At 35.2% G+C, this 19,685-nt stretch overlaps 1 protein-coding gene across 3 annotated transcripts in view; it reads right to left on the reverse strand.

Moving 5' to 3' along the window:
- The window catches only part of Tep2 (Thioester-containing protein 2), a 320,565-nt gene that overhangs the window by 74,823 nt on the left and 226,057 nt on the right, over positions 1 to 19,685 (reverse strand). For all 3 annotated transcript variants that reach the window (XM_090397649.1, XM_090397651.1, XM_090397650.1), the window contains exons 25-26: positions 17,870 to 17,951; positions 7,630 to 7,786 (exon numbers count right to left, since the gene is read on the reverse strand). In XM_090397649.1, coding sequence (XP_090253775.1) covers positions 7,630 to 7,786; positions 17,870 to 17,951 — 239 coding nt within the window. The remainder of the gene's footprint in view (positions 1 to 7,629; positions 7,787 to 17,869; positions 17,952 to 19,685) is intronic.

Genomic DNA, 19,685 nt, shown 5'->3' on the forward strand with positions numbered 1-19,685 from the left:
TCATGCAAATATTAATGTAGCTGGTGCACTTAAAAAAAAACTCACAAAATTTCAAAAGTAGTTTCATAAACGTTTGAATTTTGTCCAATACATTTTTTGCAACAGAGCTCTGAACATCTCTTTAATTATGGCCACCCTGTATATGTTAAAGATGTCCAGAAATTATATTCTTGGTTTAATCCTTTATCCAAGCATAAGCAAACAATGTTTGCATGTGTAGTATCTTCGCAACTGGGCTACTTGTATATAGAGGCTAATGACTGCATATCAGTTGCCTTAGTATCCAATAATGGAAAGCGCACACACACACACTTTCAGATGTGTATATGCAGTGCATTATGGAAAGGGCCACTATCCATATTAGTTTCAAACTTCATTGAGGTCTCATCAGTGGGAGCCAGACCCAGAAGAGATTACCAAGGTTGAAGAAATGCAGAAGTCATAGTATCCATATACAAGTAGTCAAAAGGTGTCACATCTTATTATTAAAATACTCTGGATTAGAGTTGTTATAAGTTTTTTTAATTGTATATAGATAATATACGATTTCTGCATTACTTTAACCTTGGTGTCTCTTCTGAGTCCGGCTCCCACTCAATAAAAATCAAAACTGGTCTGGATAGTGGCCCTTCCTATAATGCATTGCATCACACACATTTGAAAGGGTGTGTGCTTTGCATTATGGGATACTAAGGCCACTGATGTGAAGCCATTAGCCCTACATACAAGTAGCCCAGTCATGATAGTTCATGTGAAAACATTGTTTGCTTATACTTGGATAAGGATTAAACCAAGAATATAATTTCTTGGCATCTTTAATTGATGGTGGTTTTGGGTATTGGAGAAGTTCATAAATCAGAATTCAAGATGGTGGATAGGAATGATACTTAACAGATAGCAGGGTTTTGTGAAGGGTAGGTCTTGCCTTCAACTTTTATAATAAAGTGATAACTGAGTTGGATAAAAGAAATAGCTAGTGACACTGCTAGACTTCGTGAAGGCATTCGACAGGATTCCACATGGAATGCTGTTCCTTAAGCAAACTGAGGTGGACATGAAGTTGGTGATTTGGATTAGAGGGTGGTTGGGGAAATACAAAGAGTAGTTTATAGAGAAGTTGAGTCAGGAGAGGGCAACAGACTAGTGGTGGACTGCAGGAGTCATCACTTGGTCCACTGCTGTTTAGTTTGTACATCAATAATATACGAAATTTCAACAAAATATCCAGTTATTTATTGATAATGAGAGAACCATAAATAATGAAAATGGTGAAATCTTGATGAACACAGAAGAAATAGGAGAGAAATTTCCAAATACACAAAATCAAAGCAAAGTTATTTCTACCACCTACATCTGAGGTATATGTAAAAAAGATAGTCAACGTTTTGAATAAATAAAATCTGTAAAAAATGTTGAAAACCACAAACCCAGCTAGCAATCTTCATATGCTCAAAGAACAAACTCCATCTTATCACATCCCACAGCACATAGTGTCTTCTCTAACTTAACCTAGTATGATCAGGCATTAAGTTCTGTAAACATCCACCTCTGAGAACACAAAGACATTCACTATTATTATGTCAGTCAGGACTTGCAGACTGATGTTTTAGATATACTATTTACAAAGTTTAGGTGGAATAAAATACACTGCTATACAAATTACAGGCCAGACTATTTAAAGAGTCAGCAGCAGCTATGAAATACTCCTCTAAGTCCTCAAAGAAGTATGGCTGGATTAATTTACCAAAAATTCAGAGTCAATTATGTTAAGAACTACAACCAAACAGCTATATAAACTTTTTAACATTAGAGGCTGGTGCTTTTGTCATGGTGTAGAACTGAGCATTAAAACACATCTTTGTAGAACATGCTACACATAACTGCCCGTGTCCGAAACATTCACCTGTTAAAAATGAAACCTGCATATTTAAAGGCTTGTCCTTGGGCTTTAGTAATCATAATTGCAAAGCAAACTCTTATTGGAAATTAACCATTTGAATGCAAGTGGATAATCTGAAGGAATGAGGTGTAATTATATACATCTCTGTGCAATGTATCATGGATATGTATATAATTTTCTACCCAAAGTTTATTTTGGATTAAATATATTCATGCGAGATGCTCATACTCAATTTTAGCATATGTCAACCCAGTATTGATGAGTTGATCATATTTATATAGTGGATTTAAATTTTCTATCCATACCATCATGCAATACTAGCAAAAATTCATTGCTGAAATGGTTTTCTACTTGTAGGTTGTCCAATTCCTGGATTCGTTTGTGGTAAACTCATGCATTATCCATCCTCTCCTCTGAAAAATAAAAGTGGATATTGGAGTGCATCGCAGGCGTTATGAATCTTGTATCAGTTTCAGTCTATTGTTGCAACCATGCAAGATTATGTCTCTGTGGTTATATTCTTGCCTAGTAATGACAATCACTACTTCATTAGCTGTGGGTGCATTGAATCTGCATGTGTGATATCCTGTCAGTACTGTGTTTGTGTGTGTGTTATGCTGATGTAACAATAATTATAAATCAAATACAATTTATGAGTTCAAACCCTATGATCTGTTTACAACAGAAAACTGCTTGTACAGGTTTGAAATGAAATTAATTTGCAAAAATTTATGGTCATTTGGTTCAATGGCAACAAACTTCCAGCCAAATGGTACATCTGACCTTGCACCTTGAAAGTAAACATGAACTCCCTTTCAACTATTTGCTTCACACCAAGGGGTGCTTAAGGGGAAGAGCTGTATAACTGAGAGGAGACCTCCACATAGCCTTTAAAGGAATGCAGAGAAGCGACCAGGGCTTCTGACCTAATGTCCAATCCTCACCTTCTCGTAGTGCACCCTGTTGGGTATCTACCTGGATAGTGAACGAATGAAGATGGGCTGACAATTTGGAATTTAGCCAAACAAATTGTATTCTTATTGGCTTAACCCAAAATACAAAATGATGGTATAACATGACAAAATTTCTTGCCAGCTGGGGCGTGGCCTGGTTAAATAAGCCCCCAACCCCTACCGTTGTTTTCACGAGACTTCTTATGTTGATCGGTACTATCAACATAAGCCTGAATGGCAAAGAAATGGAGCTAGCAGAGGAATTAGATAAGTACCAGATCGACATGATAGGTGTGACTGAAACAAAAAAGACAAAAACTGGTGAGATCTTTCTGAGCAATAAATACAAAATGTTCTATTTGGGCAATGACAATCAAAGAAAAGAAGAAGAAGCCATCGTATTCAACACAAAATACAAGGCTCATCTTCTTGAATGGCAGGCAGTGTCAAGTAGAGTGATTTGGGCAAATATCAGAATGGGGAACTGGACAATGAGACTTATTTGTGCCTATGGTCCCAAATAAGATTCTACTAAGGTAGAAGTGGAGGAATTTTTTGAGGCTCTAGAGAAAGCTATTGATCCTTGTTGGGGATCTAAATAGAGTAGGAAGTGATTATCAGACATACAAAAATGTTTTGGGAAAATTTGGAGAAAAGAGCAAAGCTATTAATAATGGCAAATACCTGTTGGATTTCTGCGCAGGACATGGACTGGTTATTACTAACAATGTTCCAACATAAACATGTGCACAAATTCACTTGGAGAGAAGAGGCAAGGAATAAGAAGAGTCTCACTGACTATGTCATTGTTGATAGCGATGTTTTCTCCTTGGTGCAGGACACCAGAGTGTACAGAGGATTTGAAATTGGAAGTGATCACTATTTAGTCTTGAGCAGGACAAAATTGAATTTCATATTGAAAAGAATAACACGTAAGAAAGTTTTAAAGCGAATAAAAGTTGAGCAGCTCTCAGATGTGAACTGTAGACTAAAAATACCCAAAAATTATTGAAGAAAAAATGAAAGCGTTTGAGAACAGGAACCAAACCTTAGAGATTCAGTGGCAAGCCTTGAAGAAAACCCCGATTGATTCAGCCAGAGAGGCATGTGGTGAGGTTGTCTGCAAGGATAGAAAAATCAGAACTCCATGGTGAACACAGGATGTTAAAGAGGCAGTGAAGGAAAAGAAGAAAGCATATCAAAAGTTCCTGTCAAATAAGTAAGCTTTTGCTCTTAGAGAATACAGAGGCAATGTAAGAAAGCAAAACACTGTGTAAAACTAGCTAAACAAAAGTCATGGGAGGACTTTGGCAAGAACATAGCAAATAAATATCAAGAAGGTGGTAAGATATTCTGGAGGTTGTTGAAGCAGCTTAGAAATGGAGGAAAGAGTGCTGTAAAAGGAATTAGAGATGATAAAGGTGACATGAAAACGGGAGAAAAAGATATCCTTGAAGCATGGAGTAATTACTTAGAAAAACTGCTAAATGAAACAAGCAATGATAGCACAGTGGTAAAAAACACTGAACATGTATACAGTCAGGAATACATATCCATACTTGAAGTAGAAAAAGCCATCAAAGGCTTGAAATGTGGAAAGGCAGAGGGAGTAGATGATATTCGACCGGAAATGCTGAAGTATAGTTGTATAAAAGTCTTACAGTGGCTGCACTACATAGTTCAGAAAGCCTGGACAGAGGGATGAATTGCCGATGATTGGAGTAGAGCTCTCGTAGTACCCATATATATAAAAAGAGAAATAGAAATGAATGTGAGAATTACAGAGGTATTTCCCTACTGAGTTTTCCTGGCAAGATCTATGCAAGTATACTTGAGAAACGGTTGAGAAGAATTGTGGAAGAAAAGCTTGGTGAAGAACAAGCTGGATTCAGGCCAAATAGACGCTGTCAGGATCAGATCTTCACTTTACGACAAATAGTCGAGAAAGCATGGGAATATAACAAAGATCTGTATTTAAGTTTTGTCGATTTGGAAAAGGCATAAGACAAGCTGCCAAGAGAGAAGCTATTCAGTACGCTGCAGTTATATGGTGTCAATGGGGCATTCTATCAAGCAATACTTAGTCTTTATTTGAGTTGTAAGTCATCAGTTAGAATTGAAGAATGTACAGGAAGACGGTTTAATGTTAAATCTGGTGCGAGACAAGGATGTACATTATCCCCTCTGTTATTCATTATCTATATGGATCACATTATGAAGGATAGTGGTATTAAACATGATATCAGAATTGGAGATGTTAATGTTAGCGCTTTGCTTTATGTGGATGATGTTATACTTCTAAATAAATCCACTACAAGTTTGCAAGATTCCCTGACTAAATTGAATAACTGTTGTAATAGATATGGTATGAAGGTCAGCAGTAAAAAGACTAAGACAATGAAAATAGGCAGAATCAATGAAAATGTCAACTGTGTTGTGAATAGAGAACCTGTGGAACAAGTAAAACATTTCAGCTACTTAGGCACAATTTTACAAGATGGTAAACTAAATATAGAAATAGACAACAGAATCAGCAAAGCTGGTATCGTGGGAAGTCAATTGAATAAATTCATATGGAATAAGAGAGAAATTAGTCTGAACACTAAATTAGCTGTATACAAGACAGTGTTCAAACCAGTTTTAACTGGTGGATCTGAGAGCTGGGTCAGAAGTAAAACACTTGACCAAAGCCTAGAGACCGCAGATACGAGTCCTGAGAAAGATTAGAGGCGTGAACAGATGGCATCAATGGCAATATCATATAAAAAATGAGGATATTAGGAAAGAACTTGACATTATCAGCATCCAGGAATGCATTAGCAGAGCTAATCTCAGGTGGTATGGTCACTTAAACAGAATGGGCGAGGAAAGATTAACAAAACAAGTGTTCTCTGCCATGTTGGCGCGAAAACAACTCAGAGGAAGAGGAAAATAAAGGTGGATTGATATGGTACAAAATGCCTTAGACGAATGTTGGAGTTTTGACAGGTAACAGACTGATTTGGAGGAAAATTGTAGATAAGTTAGTAATGATGTAAATTTTTCATGTAGTACTATACAATCATATCCTGTACATCTCTTGAGGGTACATTTCAGGAATTTGATGATGCTTACCATCAAATGATGTCATTTGAAATGCAGAATTTTAAGCTCAAATAGTTTCAATAAATTGATGAGAACATGGAATGCTGCATTGTAATGTGTGATAATGGTTCAGGAGGAGCTCCGATTTTATTTAGTTTCTCCTTTCCATTTAAACAACACATTCCAGGAGATTTGTCTGTATTTAAGTGCTTTACAGTGCTAACATACTACAATCTTAGTAATGATTGCAACTGTTGGATCAGCAGAATATCTTATATTACAACTGTGAGAGAAAGCAGACCATGTCTCATTATTTCAATTCACTTCAATAATTTCAGTCTATTTAGTCTCATATCCCTTGCCACAAGAGTTGAGCGACTTATAGAAGTTGCTCTTCGTCATGCATATTGGGAAAAATAAAATACCTACTAATAATTATAAAAACTACTAATAGGGATAACTGTAATAACAAAGAACTTAATATCACAATATCTAAAAAAATTTAAGAATATCTGGCCACAAAATAGCAGCACATAAACTGTAGCACAGGCTGTGGAGGGAGGTAAAAAAAAATTAATCACTGCCCATAATCTAGAGGTGTACATTGATGAAAATGCACATAAACTATCTTTTGGAATATCCTCGATCTATTGAAGATGTCAAAAGCAGTCAATTCATTCTCGAGTTAAGCAAACATTGAAAACTGCTTTATATAACATTTTACTGGCCGAGATGGGTTAGTTTGAGTCAGTGAAAGTAACAAAGCCAAGATGTATTAATTGCATGCGCTCTTTTTAAGTTGGAGCAAACAGGAAGGTAAAAGCATTGCATGTTTTCATCTTGCCAGTTTGCAGGGTGAAGAGCTGCAGTTTTGAGCAGACCTAAACATTTTTCTTTCATAAGTCTGGTTTTTCAACTGCCAGTTGAAAAGCCTTTATACATATTCACTGATAAAATCATCCTGAAATCCACATTGGCATTTTGGGTTCCGTAAAAATTTGTCAAATAGTTTCAAACTGTTTATAGTGAGAAAATTACATGCCTGGAGTACATAAGCCAAAACAAGTCACAATACATTGAATGCAGTAACTTAATATACTCAGTGGGGGGTCAAAAAAGTTCCACTAGTTTTTTGAATGATGTAAATTTATTAGATAGCATAATGTGAGAACTGACATGCTGTATACAAATTAAGCAGCTTACTAGAAATGTATATCTGGTCATATGCTACAGTAATTTTTGACAAACTAGTTTTAAAGGGTTGAAGAATGCTTGATGAAAGAATTCTTTTGCTCTTATAATTCTGATTTTTTTTATTAGCAAAACAACCTGAAATGAATTTTTTTCCTTTTTGCATAACCACTAGAATTTTTTTTTTCTTTTATCAGAAGCAATTCAAAATAAAAACTTTTTAGTTTCAAAGAAATTAAATATGAAGCACAGATTGCTATTAAAACTGTTTCAAATGGAACAGTTCAGAGAAATTTTCAAATTTCACTAAATTGTCTAAAAATATGCTAAAATGTTTGTAAGCATAACTGTTGTGAAAATGGCATCACCCTACAAGAAAGACATTAAAGATAAATATGTTTTTTAAAGAAAATTGCTTATTGAATCATTTCCACACTGATGATTAGACAAATGTAAGTAAACAATTATGCAAATGTCCATAATTTATGAAATACATCCTACCTGCATAGGTTTATGGTGAACTTCTCCAGGTTCTTCAAAAGACCCATCCTCTTTCTGATTTTTTGCAAGCCATTGAAGGGAGGTTTGCAAAATATTATCATCAACATCAATAAAAGATTTTGCTTGGTGGAAAGACCTTACAACAAAAGCTGTCAACCTGTTATAAAATAATGATTAAACTTTAGATGGAAATATGATTTACAGATATCTTCACTTTATTATATTACTTTGAAAGTTTAACTAATCACAATTTGATATGTTAAAATAAAGCAAATATTTTATCACTTTTAACCTACAGTTAAACATTTTCTAGGTTAGATCATACATAACATAATCAACAAAGCCAGCCATCCCACACCATTAAAATGAATAACACAAAATTTCAAAAACTTATCCTAATGACCTACACCCACTGGATGCCCACTGCAGTCAAGGTTAGGCCAGTTTGCTTTTCCTTTAGCAGAGAATGGTATCTAAATCTTAAGCTTCCCCTCCCCACAGCCAAATTTATTTTAAAGAGTTTTCTGTAGAGAAAATGCCGATTTCCAGAATATCTGATTTTTGAAGCAATGTCTTTAAGGCAATGTTTTAATGCATCTTAGTCCATGAAGGTGTGGCACATCAACTAGTCCTTTTTCTGTATATTGATTCATAAATATATTTTGATTTTTTTTTTTTCACTTTAAGATTATGGCACGGAATAACTGAGGGTAGAAAAATTCATAGCAAAAATTTAGAAATTAAATCACTTTTTTTTTTTACCTATTACATGCAGTATTATATTAAAAATAACATGGCATCAGTTAATTCAGAATTCATGGAATATTATTATTATTATGTGACACTTCCAGGGAGTCTAAAGGTTCATTGAGAGAGGAAACCTACTCTACAACTGTCTCCACTGCAACTACCATCATTTACACCAATCACCTACCGCCCACCACGACTAGTATTTTCACAATCACAAACATCCATTCCCATGGCAGGATTCGAACCCGCAGCCTTTTGGCTTGAGAGCAGATACGCTAACCGCTCATCCAACCAAGTCTGCAAAATATTAATATATAAAAAATTAACTCCACATCAATTCAAAATCCTATCAACATAAAACAGCTATTATATCACTGTTTTCAGTGCTTGCAATCTATAGCTGATCTAGCTTTCACCACGCACCTCTGGACTCAAGAGATGGAAAAATTTGGAGAAACTCATGTGTTACCCTTCACATCTCAAAGGGTTTGGCACAGGAGGCTAACTCAGCAAGCTCCCATCCTATGCTCTGCCTTTCACGCTCTGTGCAAGTAGACTGCACAACTTTCTCAAAGGTCGCTCACTATGTGCAATGGTGGACAGCTTCCTCTCCTCAGATTTCCCCACCCCAGAGTTCTGTTCTTTCAGCCACTCTCCCTCTTGTATATAAATTACTTGCTGTCATAGACTTTTCAATCCTATCCATAGCTGTGTTGAAAACAGTACGCTCCATTCCTCCTTTACATAACTCCTCAAGTTCCACCTCAACCAGTGACTTGAACTCAGATCTCGAAATGTTGACAAGGTGAGAATGATTTTGAGTTTGTGTTCGTCCAGTTCGGACCTATCAAATGTGTGCAAAGATGTCTACATGTGTAAAGCATTAGAGAATAGAGATCTGCAAGTTGTCCAGCTGTGTCAGGCAGACTGCAGACAAGACAATACAAAAGAACAAACAGGTAGATTATTATGTCTGTACATGATTGCTAAGAGTACCAGAAATAAAGGGATGGAGTTAATTGCCTTATCAATATGTTGCAACCCCAGTTTGTAGGTATTAGTGAGACCTGGCTATCAGAATCAGACCTACTAACTGGTATCGAGTGTCAAGGATACAATATTTTTTAGAAAGGATAGAGAGGATAGGAGGGGGTGTGATGCTAATGACATCAGATGGCTTGAATCCAGTTAGACTTGAGACCTATTGTTAAACTGTGAATGAAATTATGTATATTTTGTTCTTCATTCTCATTTAACATAACCTATCATATATTAAGCATGACTTGTTTAAAAATTATTTGTTAATCACTTGCTTAAGAATTATTATTCATGTATTATTCCTGAATTTCATCAGCTATTATTTGATTAAATAATTTTAATGTATATTTTACTATTGGAATGACTCAGTGATAAATATCATTTATCTTATTTACTTTATTCCTTCAATAATATTATGAGAAATTATATGTATATAATTTAATGTACCTTATATATATATACTGTAACATATATTTTATTATTGTTATTTGTAAATGAAATGGAGAAAATTAAGTAACTAATATTTTTATTAATGTTTTTCATTACTCAATGTAAAAGTATAGCCTTATGTAACGTTAATGCGAATGCTTACGTTTTGTTCGTTGCCATGGAGAGAGAAATAAAATGGAACGCGCGTGGGTAGACTGTGAGCGAGTACGATAACGTACTCGCTCACAGTAACGAGGAGAGAAGAAAGATATACGAGTAGTGATATAAAAAAAGAAAGAGGAGTTTTTGAAGCGGAAAGAAGGAAGGATATAAGCAGGGAGGTGAAAGTAAATAAAAAGGACTGAAGGGCAGGAATTCAAGGGAGTAGTATTTAGAAGTGTGCAGAGACGAAGTGAAAACTTATAGATAGCTGAAAGTAAAGTCAGCAGTGGCAGTAATAGGAATTTAGTGCCGTATTTGGATAATTAAAGGACTGGAAGTTTAATGAAGGATCCAGAATAGATCCAGTTAGCTTAGAATTACTACTTATTTCTATATTGCCTTTAAGAAGAATTGTACGGAGCTTAATTTGTTGTGAAGTAGTAAACAAGGATATCAATCTGCCCTATAGTTGCCGTCGAGAATTGTGAAGCACGACAAATAATCTAGTTATAACCTTGAAGAATTCTTTTAAATGTGTTCCATACGTGTAATAAATATAATTTGAAGATGTGCTCACATTAAATCTGACATGCTGAAGATTAATTCCGGTAAAGACAGTCATATTTTATTTGTTTCTGTGTATGAAGATTTGAGTGATAGTTCCATTTTGCTTATTCTAACATTTACTGTGGCATATCACCGAAGTTAGAAGTTGAAAATAATTTGCCTTGAAATAATATCTGCCGCGATTAATAATATGATAAGTGCCTGCTGAGAGTCAAGTATGGAGTATAACTGAGAGATATGAGCAAACTAATTAAACAAAAAATTCTGTTGTATTAATCTGAGTAAGGAATCTTGTAATTGAGAAAACTGAAACTTTTATGTGAAGATTTTGAAGACTGAATTAATATGAATGATTTGACCTGATGTACTAACTTAATTGTAATGTCTTATTTTAGAAGTGGAATTCATGTATTTGTCATATAACCTTATATTAAATGTTTTGTTTTGTTAATTTCAATATTGTGTTTGCCTGATTCTTTTTTATTGCACCGTTCATAAATAATTCGAATCTTGCGGGAGCCTCAAGTGGAAAATATTAAATTCAGCCTGAAGAGTAAGTAGACTGCTAATTTAATTGAAAATTGATTCTGCTATTTTATATAGACTAATCTAAATATAGGGTGGCGCAGTATAAATATAAATTTCCCTACATTTGGATTAGTGATCAATTAGCAATTAATTGATTTTATTAATAAGAGTACGTTACAACAAAATGGCGGATTCGAAACTAGGATGTACGTTCCAACACTATGATGGTAGTACTACTACTAACAATATTTCATGTGGCACTGAGTTTGAAGCCATCTGGTGTGAGATGGAATCTAACAAGATCGATTACATAGTGGGGTGTTGATACAGACCTGGGGGATCAGTTGCTAGTGATGAAAAAATGCATCGCCAAATACAAAAGATGAGCACGAAAAGAGTAATCATAATGGGAGACTAATTATCCAAATATTGATTGAGTAGCAGTAGAAGCTCATAAGAAGAATGAAAATGCATTTATTGAGCTGTTGCAGGACAACTTCCTCAAGCAGTATGTGACAGAAGGAACTCGAGGGCAAAGAGTGTTAGATTTGATTATAGTGTCAGAGGGCGTTTCAGTTAAACACGCAACTATTCTGCCACCGATTGGTGACAGTGATCATGTGGTACTCACTTGGGAAGCAACTAAGTTTATGAATGTTCCGTTCAGGAAAGGTTACATGCTGAACTACAAAGCAGGAAATCATGACCAGCTGAGGAGTATACCGAGTACAGTGGAATGGGATCGGTTGCTGGATGGAAAGAATATCGACAGTGCATGGGAAACATTGAAACAATACTTAAATGATGCGATATCAGAATGTGTCCCGAGAGTTCAAAGAATAAATAGGTAGGAGTCAAATGGATGTGTAATCTTATTAAGAAAGAGACTTGTAAGAAAGTGACAATGTGGAAGGAATACTGTTTGCATAAGAGTGACGTCCATTATGAACGTTATAAGCAGCAGCAGGCTAGAATTAGTCACATCATCGATATGCTTCAAGTAAAAGAAAGAATGAATATGAAGAATAACTCTTCTAAATCCAGATGGCGTTCTAAATCCTGAGTGCCATTTTAACAAAATAACACTCAGTTAATGAGTGCCATTTTGTTAAAAGTTATCAACCTGGCGAACACAATATTGAGCTCACTGTTACCTCTTCACTAGATGAAGAAACACAAATGTGTTTCTTCATCTAGTGAAGAGGCCAAGGAATTAGAGCTGTTGCACAAATTGAATAAGAATTCGGCAATAGGAACTGATGGAATATCAGCACGTGTGCTAAAAGAGTGTTCAGCTGAACTGGTCATTCCTTTGACCAGATTGTTTAATATGAGTCTTAGAACAGGTAAGGTTCTGCAGGAATGGAAAGAATGTGGTAATTCCATTGCACAAGGGTAGTGCAAAGATTGATGTATCCGACTATCGACCAATTAGTGTCTAAGGTGTGGTGGTGAAGATTTTGGAAAAATTGATTAGGGCTTGCATTCAGAAATGGGTTGACAATGAATAATATGGGTTTACTAAGGATATGTCATGTTTTTGCAACTTGCTCACATTCTATAACAATGTTACCACTGAACTAGACAAGGGGAATGGATACAACATGATACTTTTGGATTTTGCCAAGGCTTTTGACAGAATACAGCATGGTCGGCTGTTGCATAAATTGGAGAAAATGGGTTTGGGTTATACAATATTAGCATGGATAAGAGAATGGCTGACTGACAGATATCAAAAAAGTGGTATACCAGGGATCCGAGTCTGCAAGGTTTAAAGTAACAAGTGGTGAACCACAAGGATCAGTGCTTGGTCTACTGTTATTCAATCTGTACATTAATGATATTGGGAAGAATTTGACAAGCAACATATAGCTATTTGCTGATGATGCAAAGATAGGTAGGGTAATCAGGAATGCTGCTGATATGATGTACTTGCAGAATGGTTTGAATAGGCTGGAATTGTGGGCATGGGAAATCATGGGTGTCAATTCGTGAGTAAATGCAAAGTCATTCACTTCGACATGATTAGATATCCAATGCTGTATTATATTGGTGGATCAGGCTAAAAGAAACTGATGAGGCTAGGGATCTTGGAGTGTTAATAGATAGGAAGTTGAAGTTCAGAGGCCAGGTAGCAAAGATTGCAAATACAACTCAAAAGATAATTGCAATGCTGAAACGAACATTGACATGTAAAGATAAGGATGTTATTTTGCCTCTTTACAGGGCCTTGATAAGACCTCACTTGGACTCTTATTGTATGCAGGTCTGGTCTCCATTGTGATTCTGATATATTGATGATAGTACAAAGGAGAGTGTTAAAAATGATATTGGGATTGTGAAATACTGATTACAAAGACAGACTGAGAATTTGTAGACTGCAGACACTAGCAACGAGGAGAAAGAGGGGTGATATGATTGAGACTTACAAACTTCTGAAAGGGTCATACAGGATTTCAATTGATGGAATTTTTCAATTTATGGAAGGCAAAGAAAGGACAAGAGGGCATCCTTGGAAACTGAGAATGAAGGCTGCAAAGGCTAGATTTTTCTCTCAGAGGGTGGTACATGATTGGAATGGATTGCCTTTGGATGTTGTGAGTGCAAGCAGTGCGAATGAATTCAAGAACAAGTATGATAGCTGGTGTCTGTAGTATGTGGCCTCCCTCGATGAATCCCTGACTCCCTGGAGGTGTCTGTTAATAATAATAATATATCCCAATGTGGAAAGGACAATTCTGTAGACTTCAATGCCAACAAACCTCAGTCCTATCACATCTCTCCCTCTTACTTTCAACAATACCCAGATATCCAAACATGATCAGATTTCTCTTCTTGGACTGACCTACACCTCTAATTTTATCTGGCACAAACAACTATAGCTTCTTCAGCTGCCAAAATATTTTGTGTACTTTTGCACACAAGACACTTCATACTTCACAGCAGCTAACTCTATACAAATCTCCTCAACAATGGAATATTGCTCCCATATTTCTGGTGGTACACCAAAATCTTCTCTAAGATTGCTCAATTCTATCCAGAAAAGGGCAATCCGGTCTCTCACACACAGACGTTCAGTTGCTAACTTGTGCCTCTTCTACAGATACTTTCATGGACTGTGCTCTGCTGAACTGGCCACTATTATTTCTCTACTCTCCTCCAAAATCATTAAAACAAGAGCCACTGCTAACCAACACCCTTTTACAGTCCATCTTGAAACTCACCAAACCAATTTCACTGCCTCCTCTTTCATTCCATCTCCTTCTGTTCTTTGGAAGAGCCTTCCCTACTCTACCTTTCCCAAAGAACACAACCTTCATCTGTTCAAACAAAATGTGAAGAGATTCCGCCTTTCTTATCCTCTTGCCCACACACACACAGCACCAATCTTCTTGTGGTCTTTCATGTGTGGTATAATCTAAAAAGCTATTATGGATGTAGTTAACATTCAAGGTGGATGTTAAATGATCTACCATCACTTGATATACCCTCAAGTCGAGGTTATAATTCTACCATCAGTCCTAGAAAAGTATCTATTCTAACAAATTATGACCAAAATTTTATGTGGTATCTATGATTTCTGAGTGTTTAATAGTCTTTGTATGGACATAGCCAGTGTCCCACTAAAATCCAAACTATACCAAGAAAGATATTCCACCTAAAGAAATATCAGCCTTAAACACAGGCCCAGCTGGTGGTGTGTGCAATATACACAGGCACCGCAGAAGAAAAGGCGCCCTAAAAGATGTCAAAAAATATGAGATGAGTTTAAATGAACAACGAATGGTACATATTATGAATGTACGTCATCTTCCGTTTCGGCCCCTTCAGATCTTCCCGGAAACGAACAAATAAATTCTGAAATTGTATCCTGGACCTGATTATATCACTAATTTTTTTATTAAAATTTACGAAAATATACCTAAAATAGTTCTTTATTTTTTGATATATCATAAATCAACTTATGATTAATTGTTGAGGTATCGTGTAAGGGCCATATCCAGTGGTCAGCTATAAGGGGCTCACGCGATCCCTTTGTTAAATTTTTCTCAAATTTGCGAGCTCCTTGTTCACTTTATTTTTTCAAAAAAAAAAATTTTTTTTAAACTTATTAAATGACAAACTCATACGGTAACCCAAAAATTAGTCTATTCAGCAGTGCGCCAAGTTTGAAATAAAATAAACGCATGCACTAACTTTACCCTTCTCCCTTCTAGTAGGGAATCATATGGTAAAATCAGTAGCCAATCAAATGTTTTATAAAAGATTATAAAACATTTCATTGTTATTATATTTTGATAGTTAAAAAATGCTTTTATGTAATTCTGATTTTTAGTGGAACCTGTGGCATAGTAATTGAATAATAAAGTAACATGTAAAAACCACAGTGAAATCTTTAATTAGCAAAAAGACAGATATTCGTACTAAAAACAATGGTACATCTTCGGTGTCTGTAACAGTAATAGGAATGGAGTACAGGCAAACGTTCGGTGGATCACCTATTAAAATACAATTGTTACCGCGTGCTAGGAAATAATAGAAATAACAAATTTAATCTATCAATCATTTCTATTTAAATTCGGTCGGTGTGTTAAAATAGTTTCACAACTTTCTTTGAAAGAGCGTTCATATTTGAATCTGCATCTATGGAGGAGAACTGCTTTATCCCACTGGACACTATGAGTAGAGTCAATACTGTGCTGCACCAGACCAGACTTCAGAGGTTTGTTATAATCAATATAATATTGATGTTCTTTTATTCTTTTTTCCAAAGAATGGCCAGTTTGTCCAAAATAAGAGACATCGCATTCGCAAGGTATTTGGTAAACGCCAGCCAAAGATAGAGAAGACAGTTTATCCTTTGTAGAAGGTAATAAAGAAGAAATTTTGTTGATAGGAATATATTTTGGAATCAGTTGATACTTTTTCAGAATTCTACCTATAGGTTCCGAGATTCCTGGAATGTACGGAATAGGAACTCTGCGGACTAGGAAATCCACCGAATGTTTGCCTGTATTCCATTCCTATTACAGACACTGAAGATGTACTATTATTTTTAGTACGAAATATCTGTATTTTTACTAATTAAAGATTTCACAGTGGCTTTTACGTGTTACTTTATTATTTTTCTTATGGAAGATAAATTAACATAGTTGCTTGTGTGCAAATATTTCATGTTGAGATTATGAAATTTGTTTAAAAATGATAGCCTTTATAGGTTGATTGTCCTTTCATACTTTTTCGATTGGAATTCGTACACAAGCTGCATTAATAAAAGTTTTTGTGTGAAATATTTTTTTTTTTTTTTTTTTTTTTTTTTGCTCGACAGTGCGATCCCTTTGTTAAAATTTCCATAGCTCACCACTGGCCGTATCCTAATTTTAATCGGATCGGATGCACAAAGTCCGGCCCTAAAAGTCGGCTTACTACTGATAATTCATTCTTCTCGACATTCGAGCCTGTTATATTAGTGGGTTGTTAGGCCGGCGTCAGTGACACAAAATAATTGCTGAACTCTCGAGTCCAACGTGAAACATTCTTGTAAAATTCTCTTATCTATTTTTGTTGAATCTTCAAAATTAATTTATTTATTAATGCAAAATTGTAAAGAATATTTGAATAAATCTCTTAACTTTATATTACTATTTTATATTATTTTGAAAATTTATATAACTTAAAAAAAATTTGTATAAGCAGGACTAATCCGTAGGTAACATACTGCAAAGCGGTTTTCATTTGTTTTTATTTCCTGTTTTCGTTTTATTCACACTTTATTCAAAAAAAAACTTTTTTGGAAAGGCGCCGAACATTAATGGCACACGCAAAAAAAAATACTAGGTGCCGGTCCTGATTAAACATATAGAACAAAAATCATAAAAGCAGGTAGGAGTAATGCAGCCATTAACAGACCAAACAGAATTTAACAGAAAAATAATCTAAGGCTCCTCCTACACAGAAGATTTTAAATCAAGATTGCATTAAAAAGAAAAAAACTAATATTTTGTTAGAAAACTGGTTTTCTAACAGAAATTCTAGCATAATCTTAATCCCCTCCTGTCCTGTTAATTCAGGACTTTTTTGCACTCTATATACAACTATATAGCCCTATATAGCCACACAACACATACGATTAACAGATGGATACTATTGGTGGACACTAGATGACAAAACATGGAGTGAATTGTGCAGACTGCAGGTTGTATGGTGTAGGTCCTCCTATAATGAGCTGGTGGTCTATATCGATGTTGCACACAATTTATATCAAAATGATTAATGACTTGAAATTTGTTTCGTCTTCCTTAGTAAAAAGATCTATATGACCATTGATGCAAATAGATTAAATTACTTAAATAGAATGGGAGAGAAAAGATTAGCAAAACAAGTGTTCTCTGCCAGGTTGGCAGGAAATCCACCTATATCTTGGTCCCAGAGGAAGACCAAGATATAGGTGGATTGATACGCCTTAGACGATAGAAATATATGATCTGATAATGTTGGAGTCTTGACAAGTAACAGACTGATTTGGAGGAAAATTGTAGATAGGAAGTTAGTAATGATGTAATTTTTTCATGTAGTACTATCATATCCTGTACACCCCTTGAGGATACATGGCAGGAATTTGATGATGACTAAATTTGCCACTCCAGTCATCAAGATAAGGAAGGATTTGCCATTACTATGGACAATCATTCCTTACCCTGATGACTATTGCCTGAACACAGCATTTTTTACTTATCTATATAATAATTATGTAGTCACTACTTACCAAGTGCTGCCATTTTTATCTCTCTCGCCAAAAGCACTGAATGAGCCATCTGTCCTTTTGTATGTCAGTTCTCTCTGGTATCCTGCAGTAGAAACAAATGTAAATTCTCTGCATGCTTTGTATTCAGAAAACTGATAGTAAATTTTGCAATAATTGAAGAGAAAGATATGGAAGGGTTCTACTAAACATCTGTATTTAAGCAAGGTGGTATTTGAATACAACAGATAAAATAATGGGTTTTTTGGTGTCACATAAAACAAACATTTTACCCCCTTAATATCTCTTAGAAGAATGATTTTTTTTTAAAAAAAGGTATAAAACATAAGTGTTAAAAATGCATGTTACCATATTTCTCATATTGCTTTTAGGCAAATGTTAGGATAAGACTGATTCTGCATATCATTTAAAATCAATCTCTGGTTCCTTTTTAAGGATACCACACAAGTAAGTCACTCACTGTAGGGTATTTATTATAATGTCAAGATAAGTGTTTTTTCCAAGTATGGTAATTATGGCGGTATTCCCTGTCATGGTTTCCATGAAAGACGTGCAGGCCAGACTTCTCAATCTCACAATGAGCCACGTTGCTCAGATTTCTGCTATCCCTATTTTCAAAATTTATCATAATCACCTAATCCAAGACATTTTACAAGAACAGTGAATTTTATAGTCCACTGGATATTTCTAGAAAGTGGCTGATATCTTTCAGTAACCACAGAATGCTATGTAGTTTTTTCACAGATTTCTTATAAGCTGATATTCAAATGTTTTATATTTTCCAATAATGACATGATATGAGAAGAAAGATATTGGAAAGGACATCTGTGTCATCCATATTTAAGAATGACGATATTTCTGAATAAAATAGTTTATGCTTTGCTTTTTAGGTTAACCATTTGGATAAGATGATTAAATGGTATGTTTATTTTTTTTAATTTATTTCCTTTATCACTTCAAATTCCTGATAGTATACTACATGAAAAGTTTACATTACGTATTGACAGATTTCTTGCAATTTGGTCTTATCTACTTTGATATTCTAAGGCACTTCCAACTGCATTAAATCTCTGTCTTTTTTCCTGGCATCAAACACTTGTTTTACTAACCTTTCCCCATTCAGTTTAAGCTACTAAACAACCTGAGGCATGCACCATTGCCCCACACCTGATTTTACAAACCATCGCCCTGTGCTCCTTGACTTCTAAGAGCAAACTTATAACTTAAAAAGTGACTATGTATTAGTCTATGTAAAGTCACATTTACTCTTTAGTTGCTTGTAGCTTTGTGATCAGCTTTTCTCTTGGCACTTTGCCATATGCCTAATCAAACTTCATGTCATTCCCATGATTTCTCAACTGTTGGTCTTAAGGTAAAAACCTGAACCCAGCTTGCTTTTCTTCAAGCTTCTCTTTCTCAATTTTTTCTTGGCTTTTTCTCTAGTATGCTTGCATAAATCTCAACTGGAACAATCATTACAAAAATTTCTGTAATTCTCACATTATTTCCCCATTTATTGACAGGAACTATGAAAACTATTCAAATCAAATTTTCAAGTTAAAGATGCAGAGAAATTATATTCTTGGTTTTAATCCTTGATCCATGTAAGCAAAACAATGTTTTGCACATGAAATATCTTCACATCTGAGCTACTTGTCTACCTCACATCAATTGCTGTAGTCCCATAATGCATAATGCGAAGAGCCACTAACCAGACCGGTTTCTACCTTTGTTGAGATCTCATCAGTGGAAGCCAGAACCATAAGAGATACCAAGGTTGAAGTAACATAGAAGTCATATTTCCATATACAAGTAGCCA

The sequence above is a fragment of the Typopeltis vanoorti genome, chromosome 9 (genome assembly GCF_054136105.1).
Source record: "Typopeltis vanoorti isolate ZY-2024b chromosome 9, IOZ_Tvanoo_1.0, whole genome shotgun sequence".
Classification (NCBI taxonomy): Eukaryota; Metazoa; Arthropoda; class Arachnida; order Uropygi; family Thelyphonidae; genus Typopeltis; species Typopeltis vanoorti.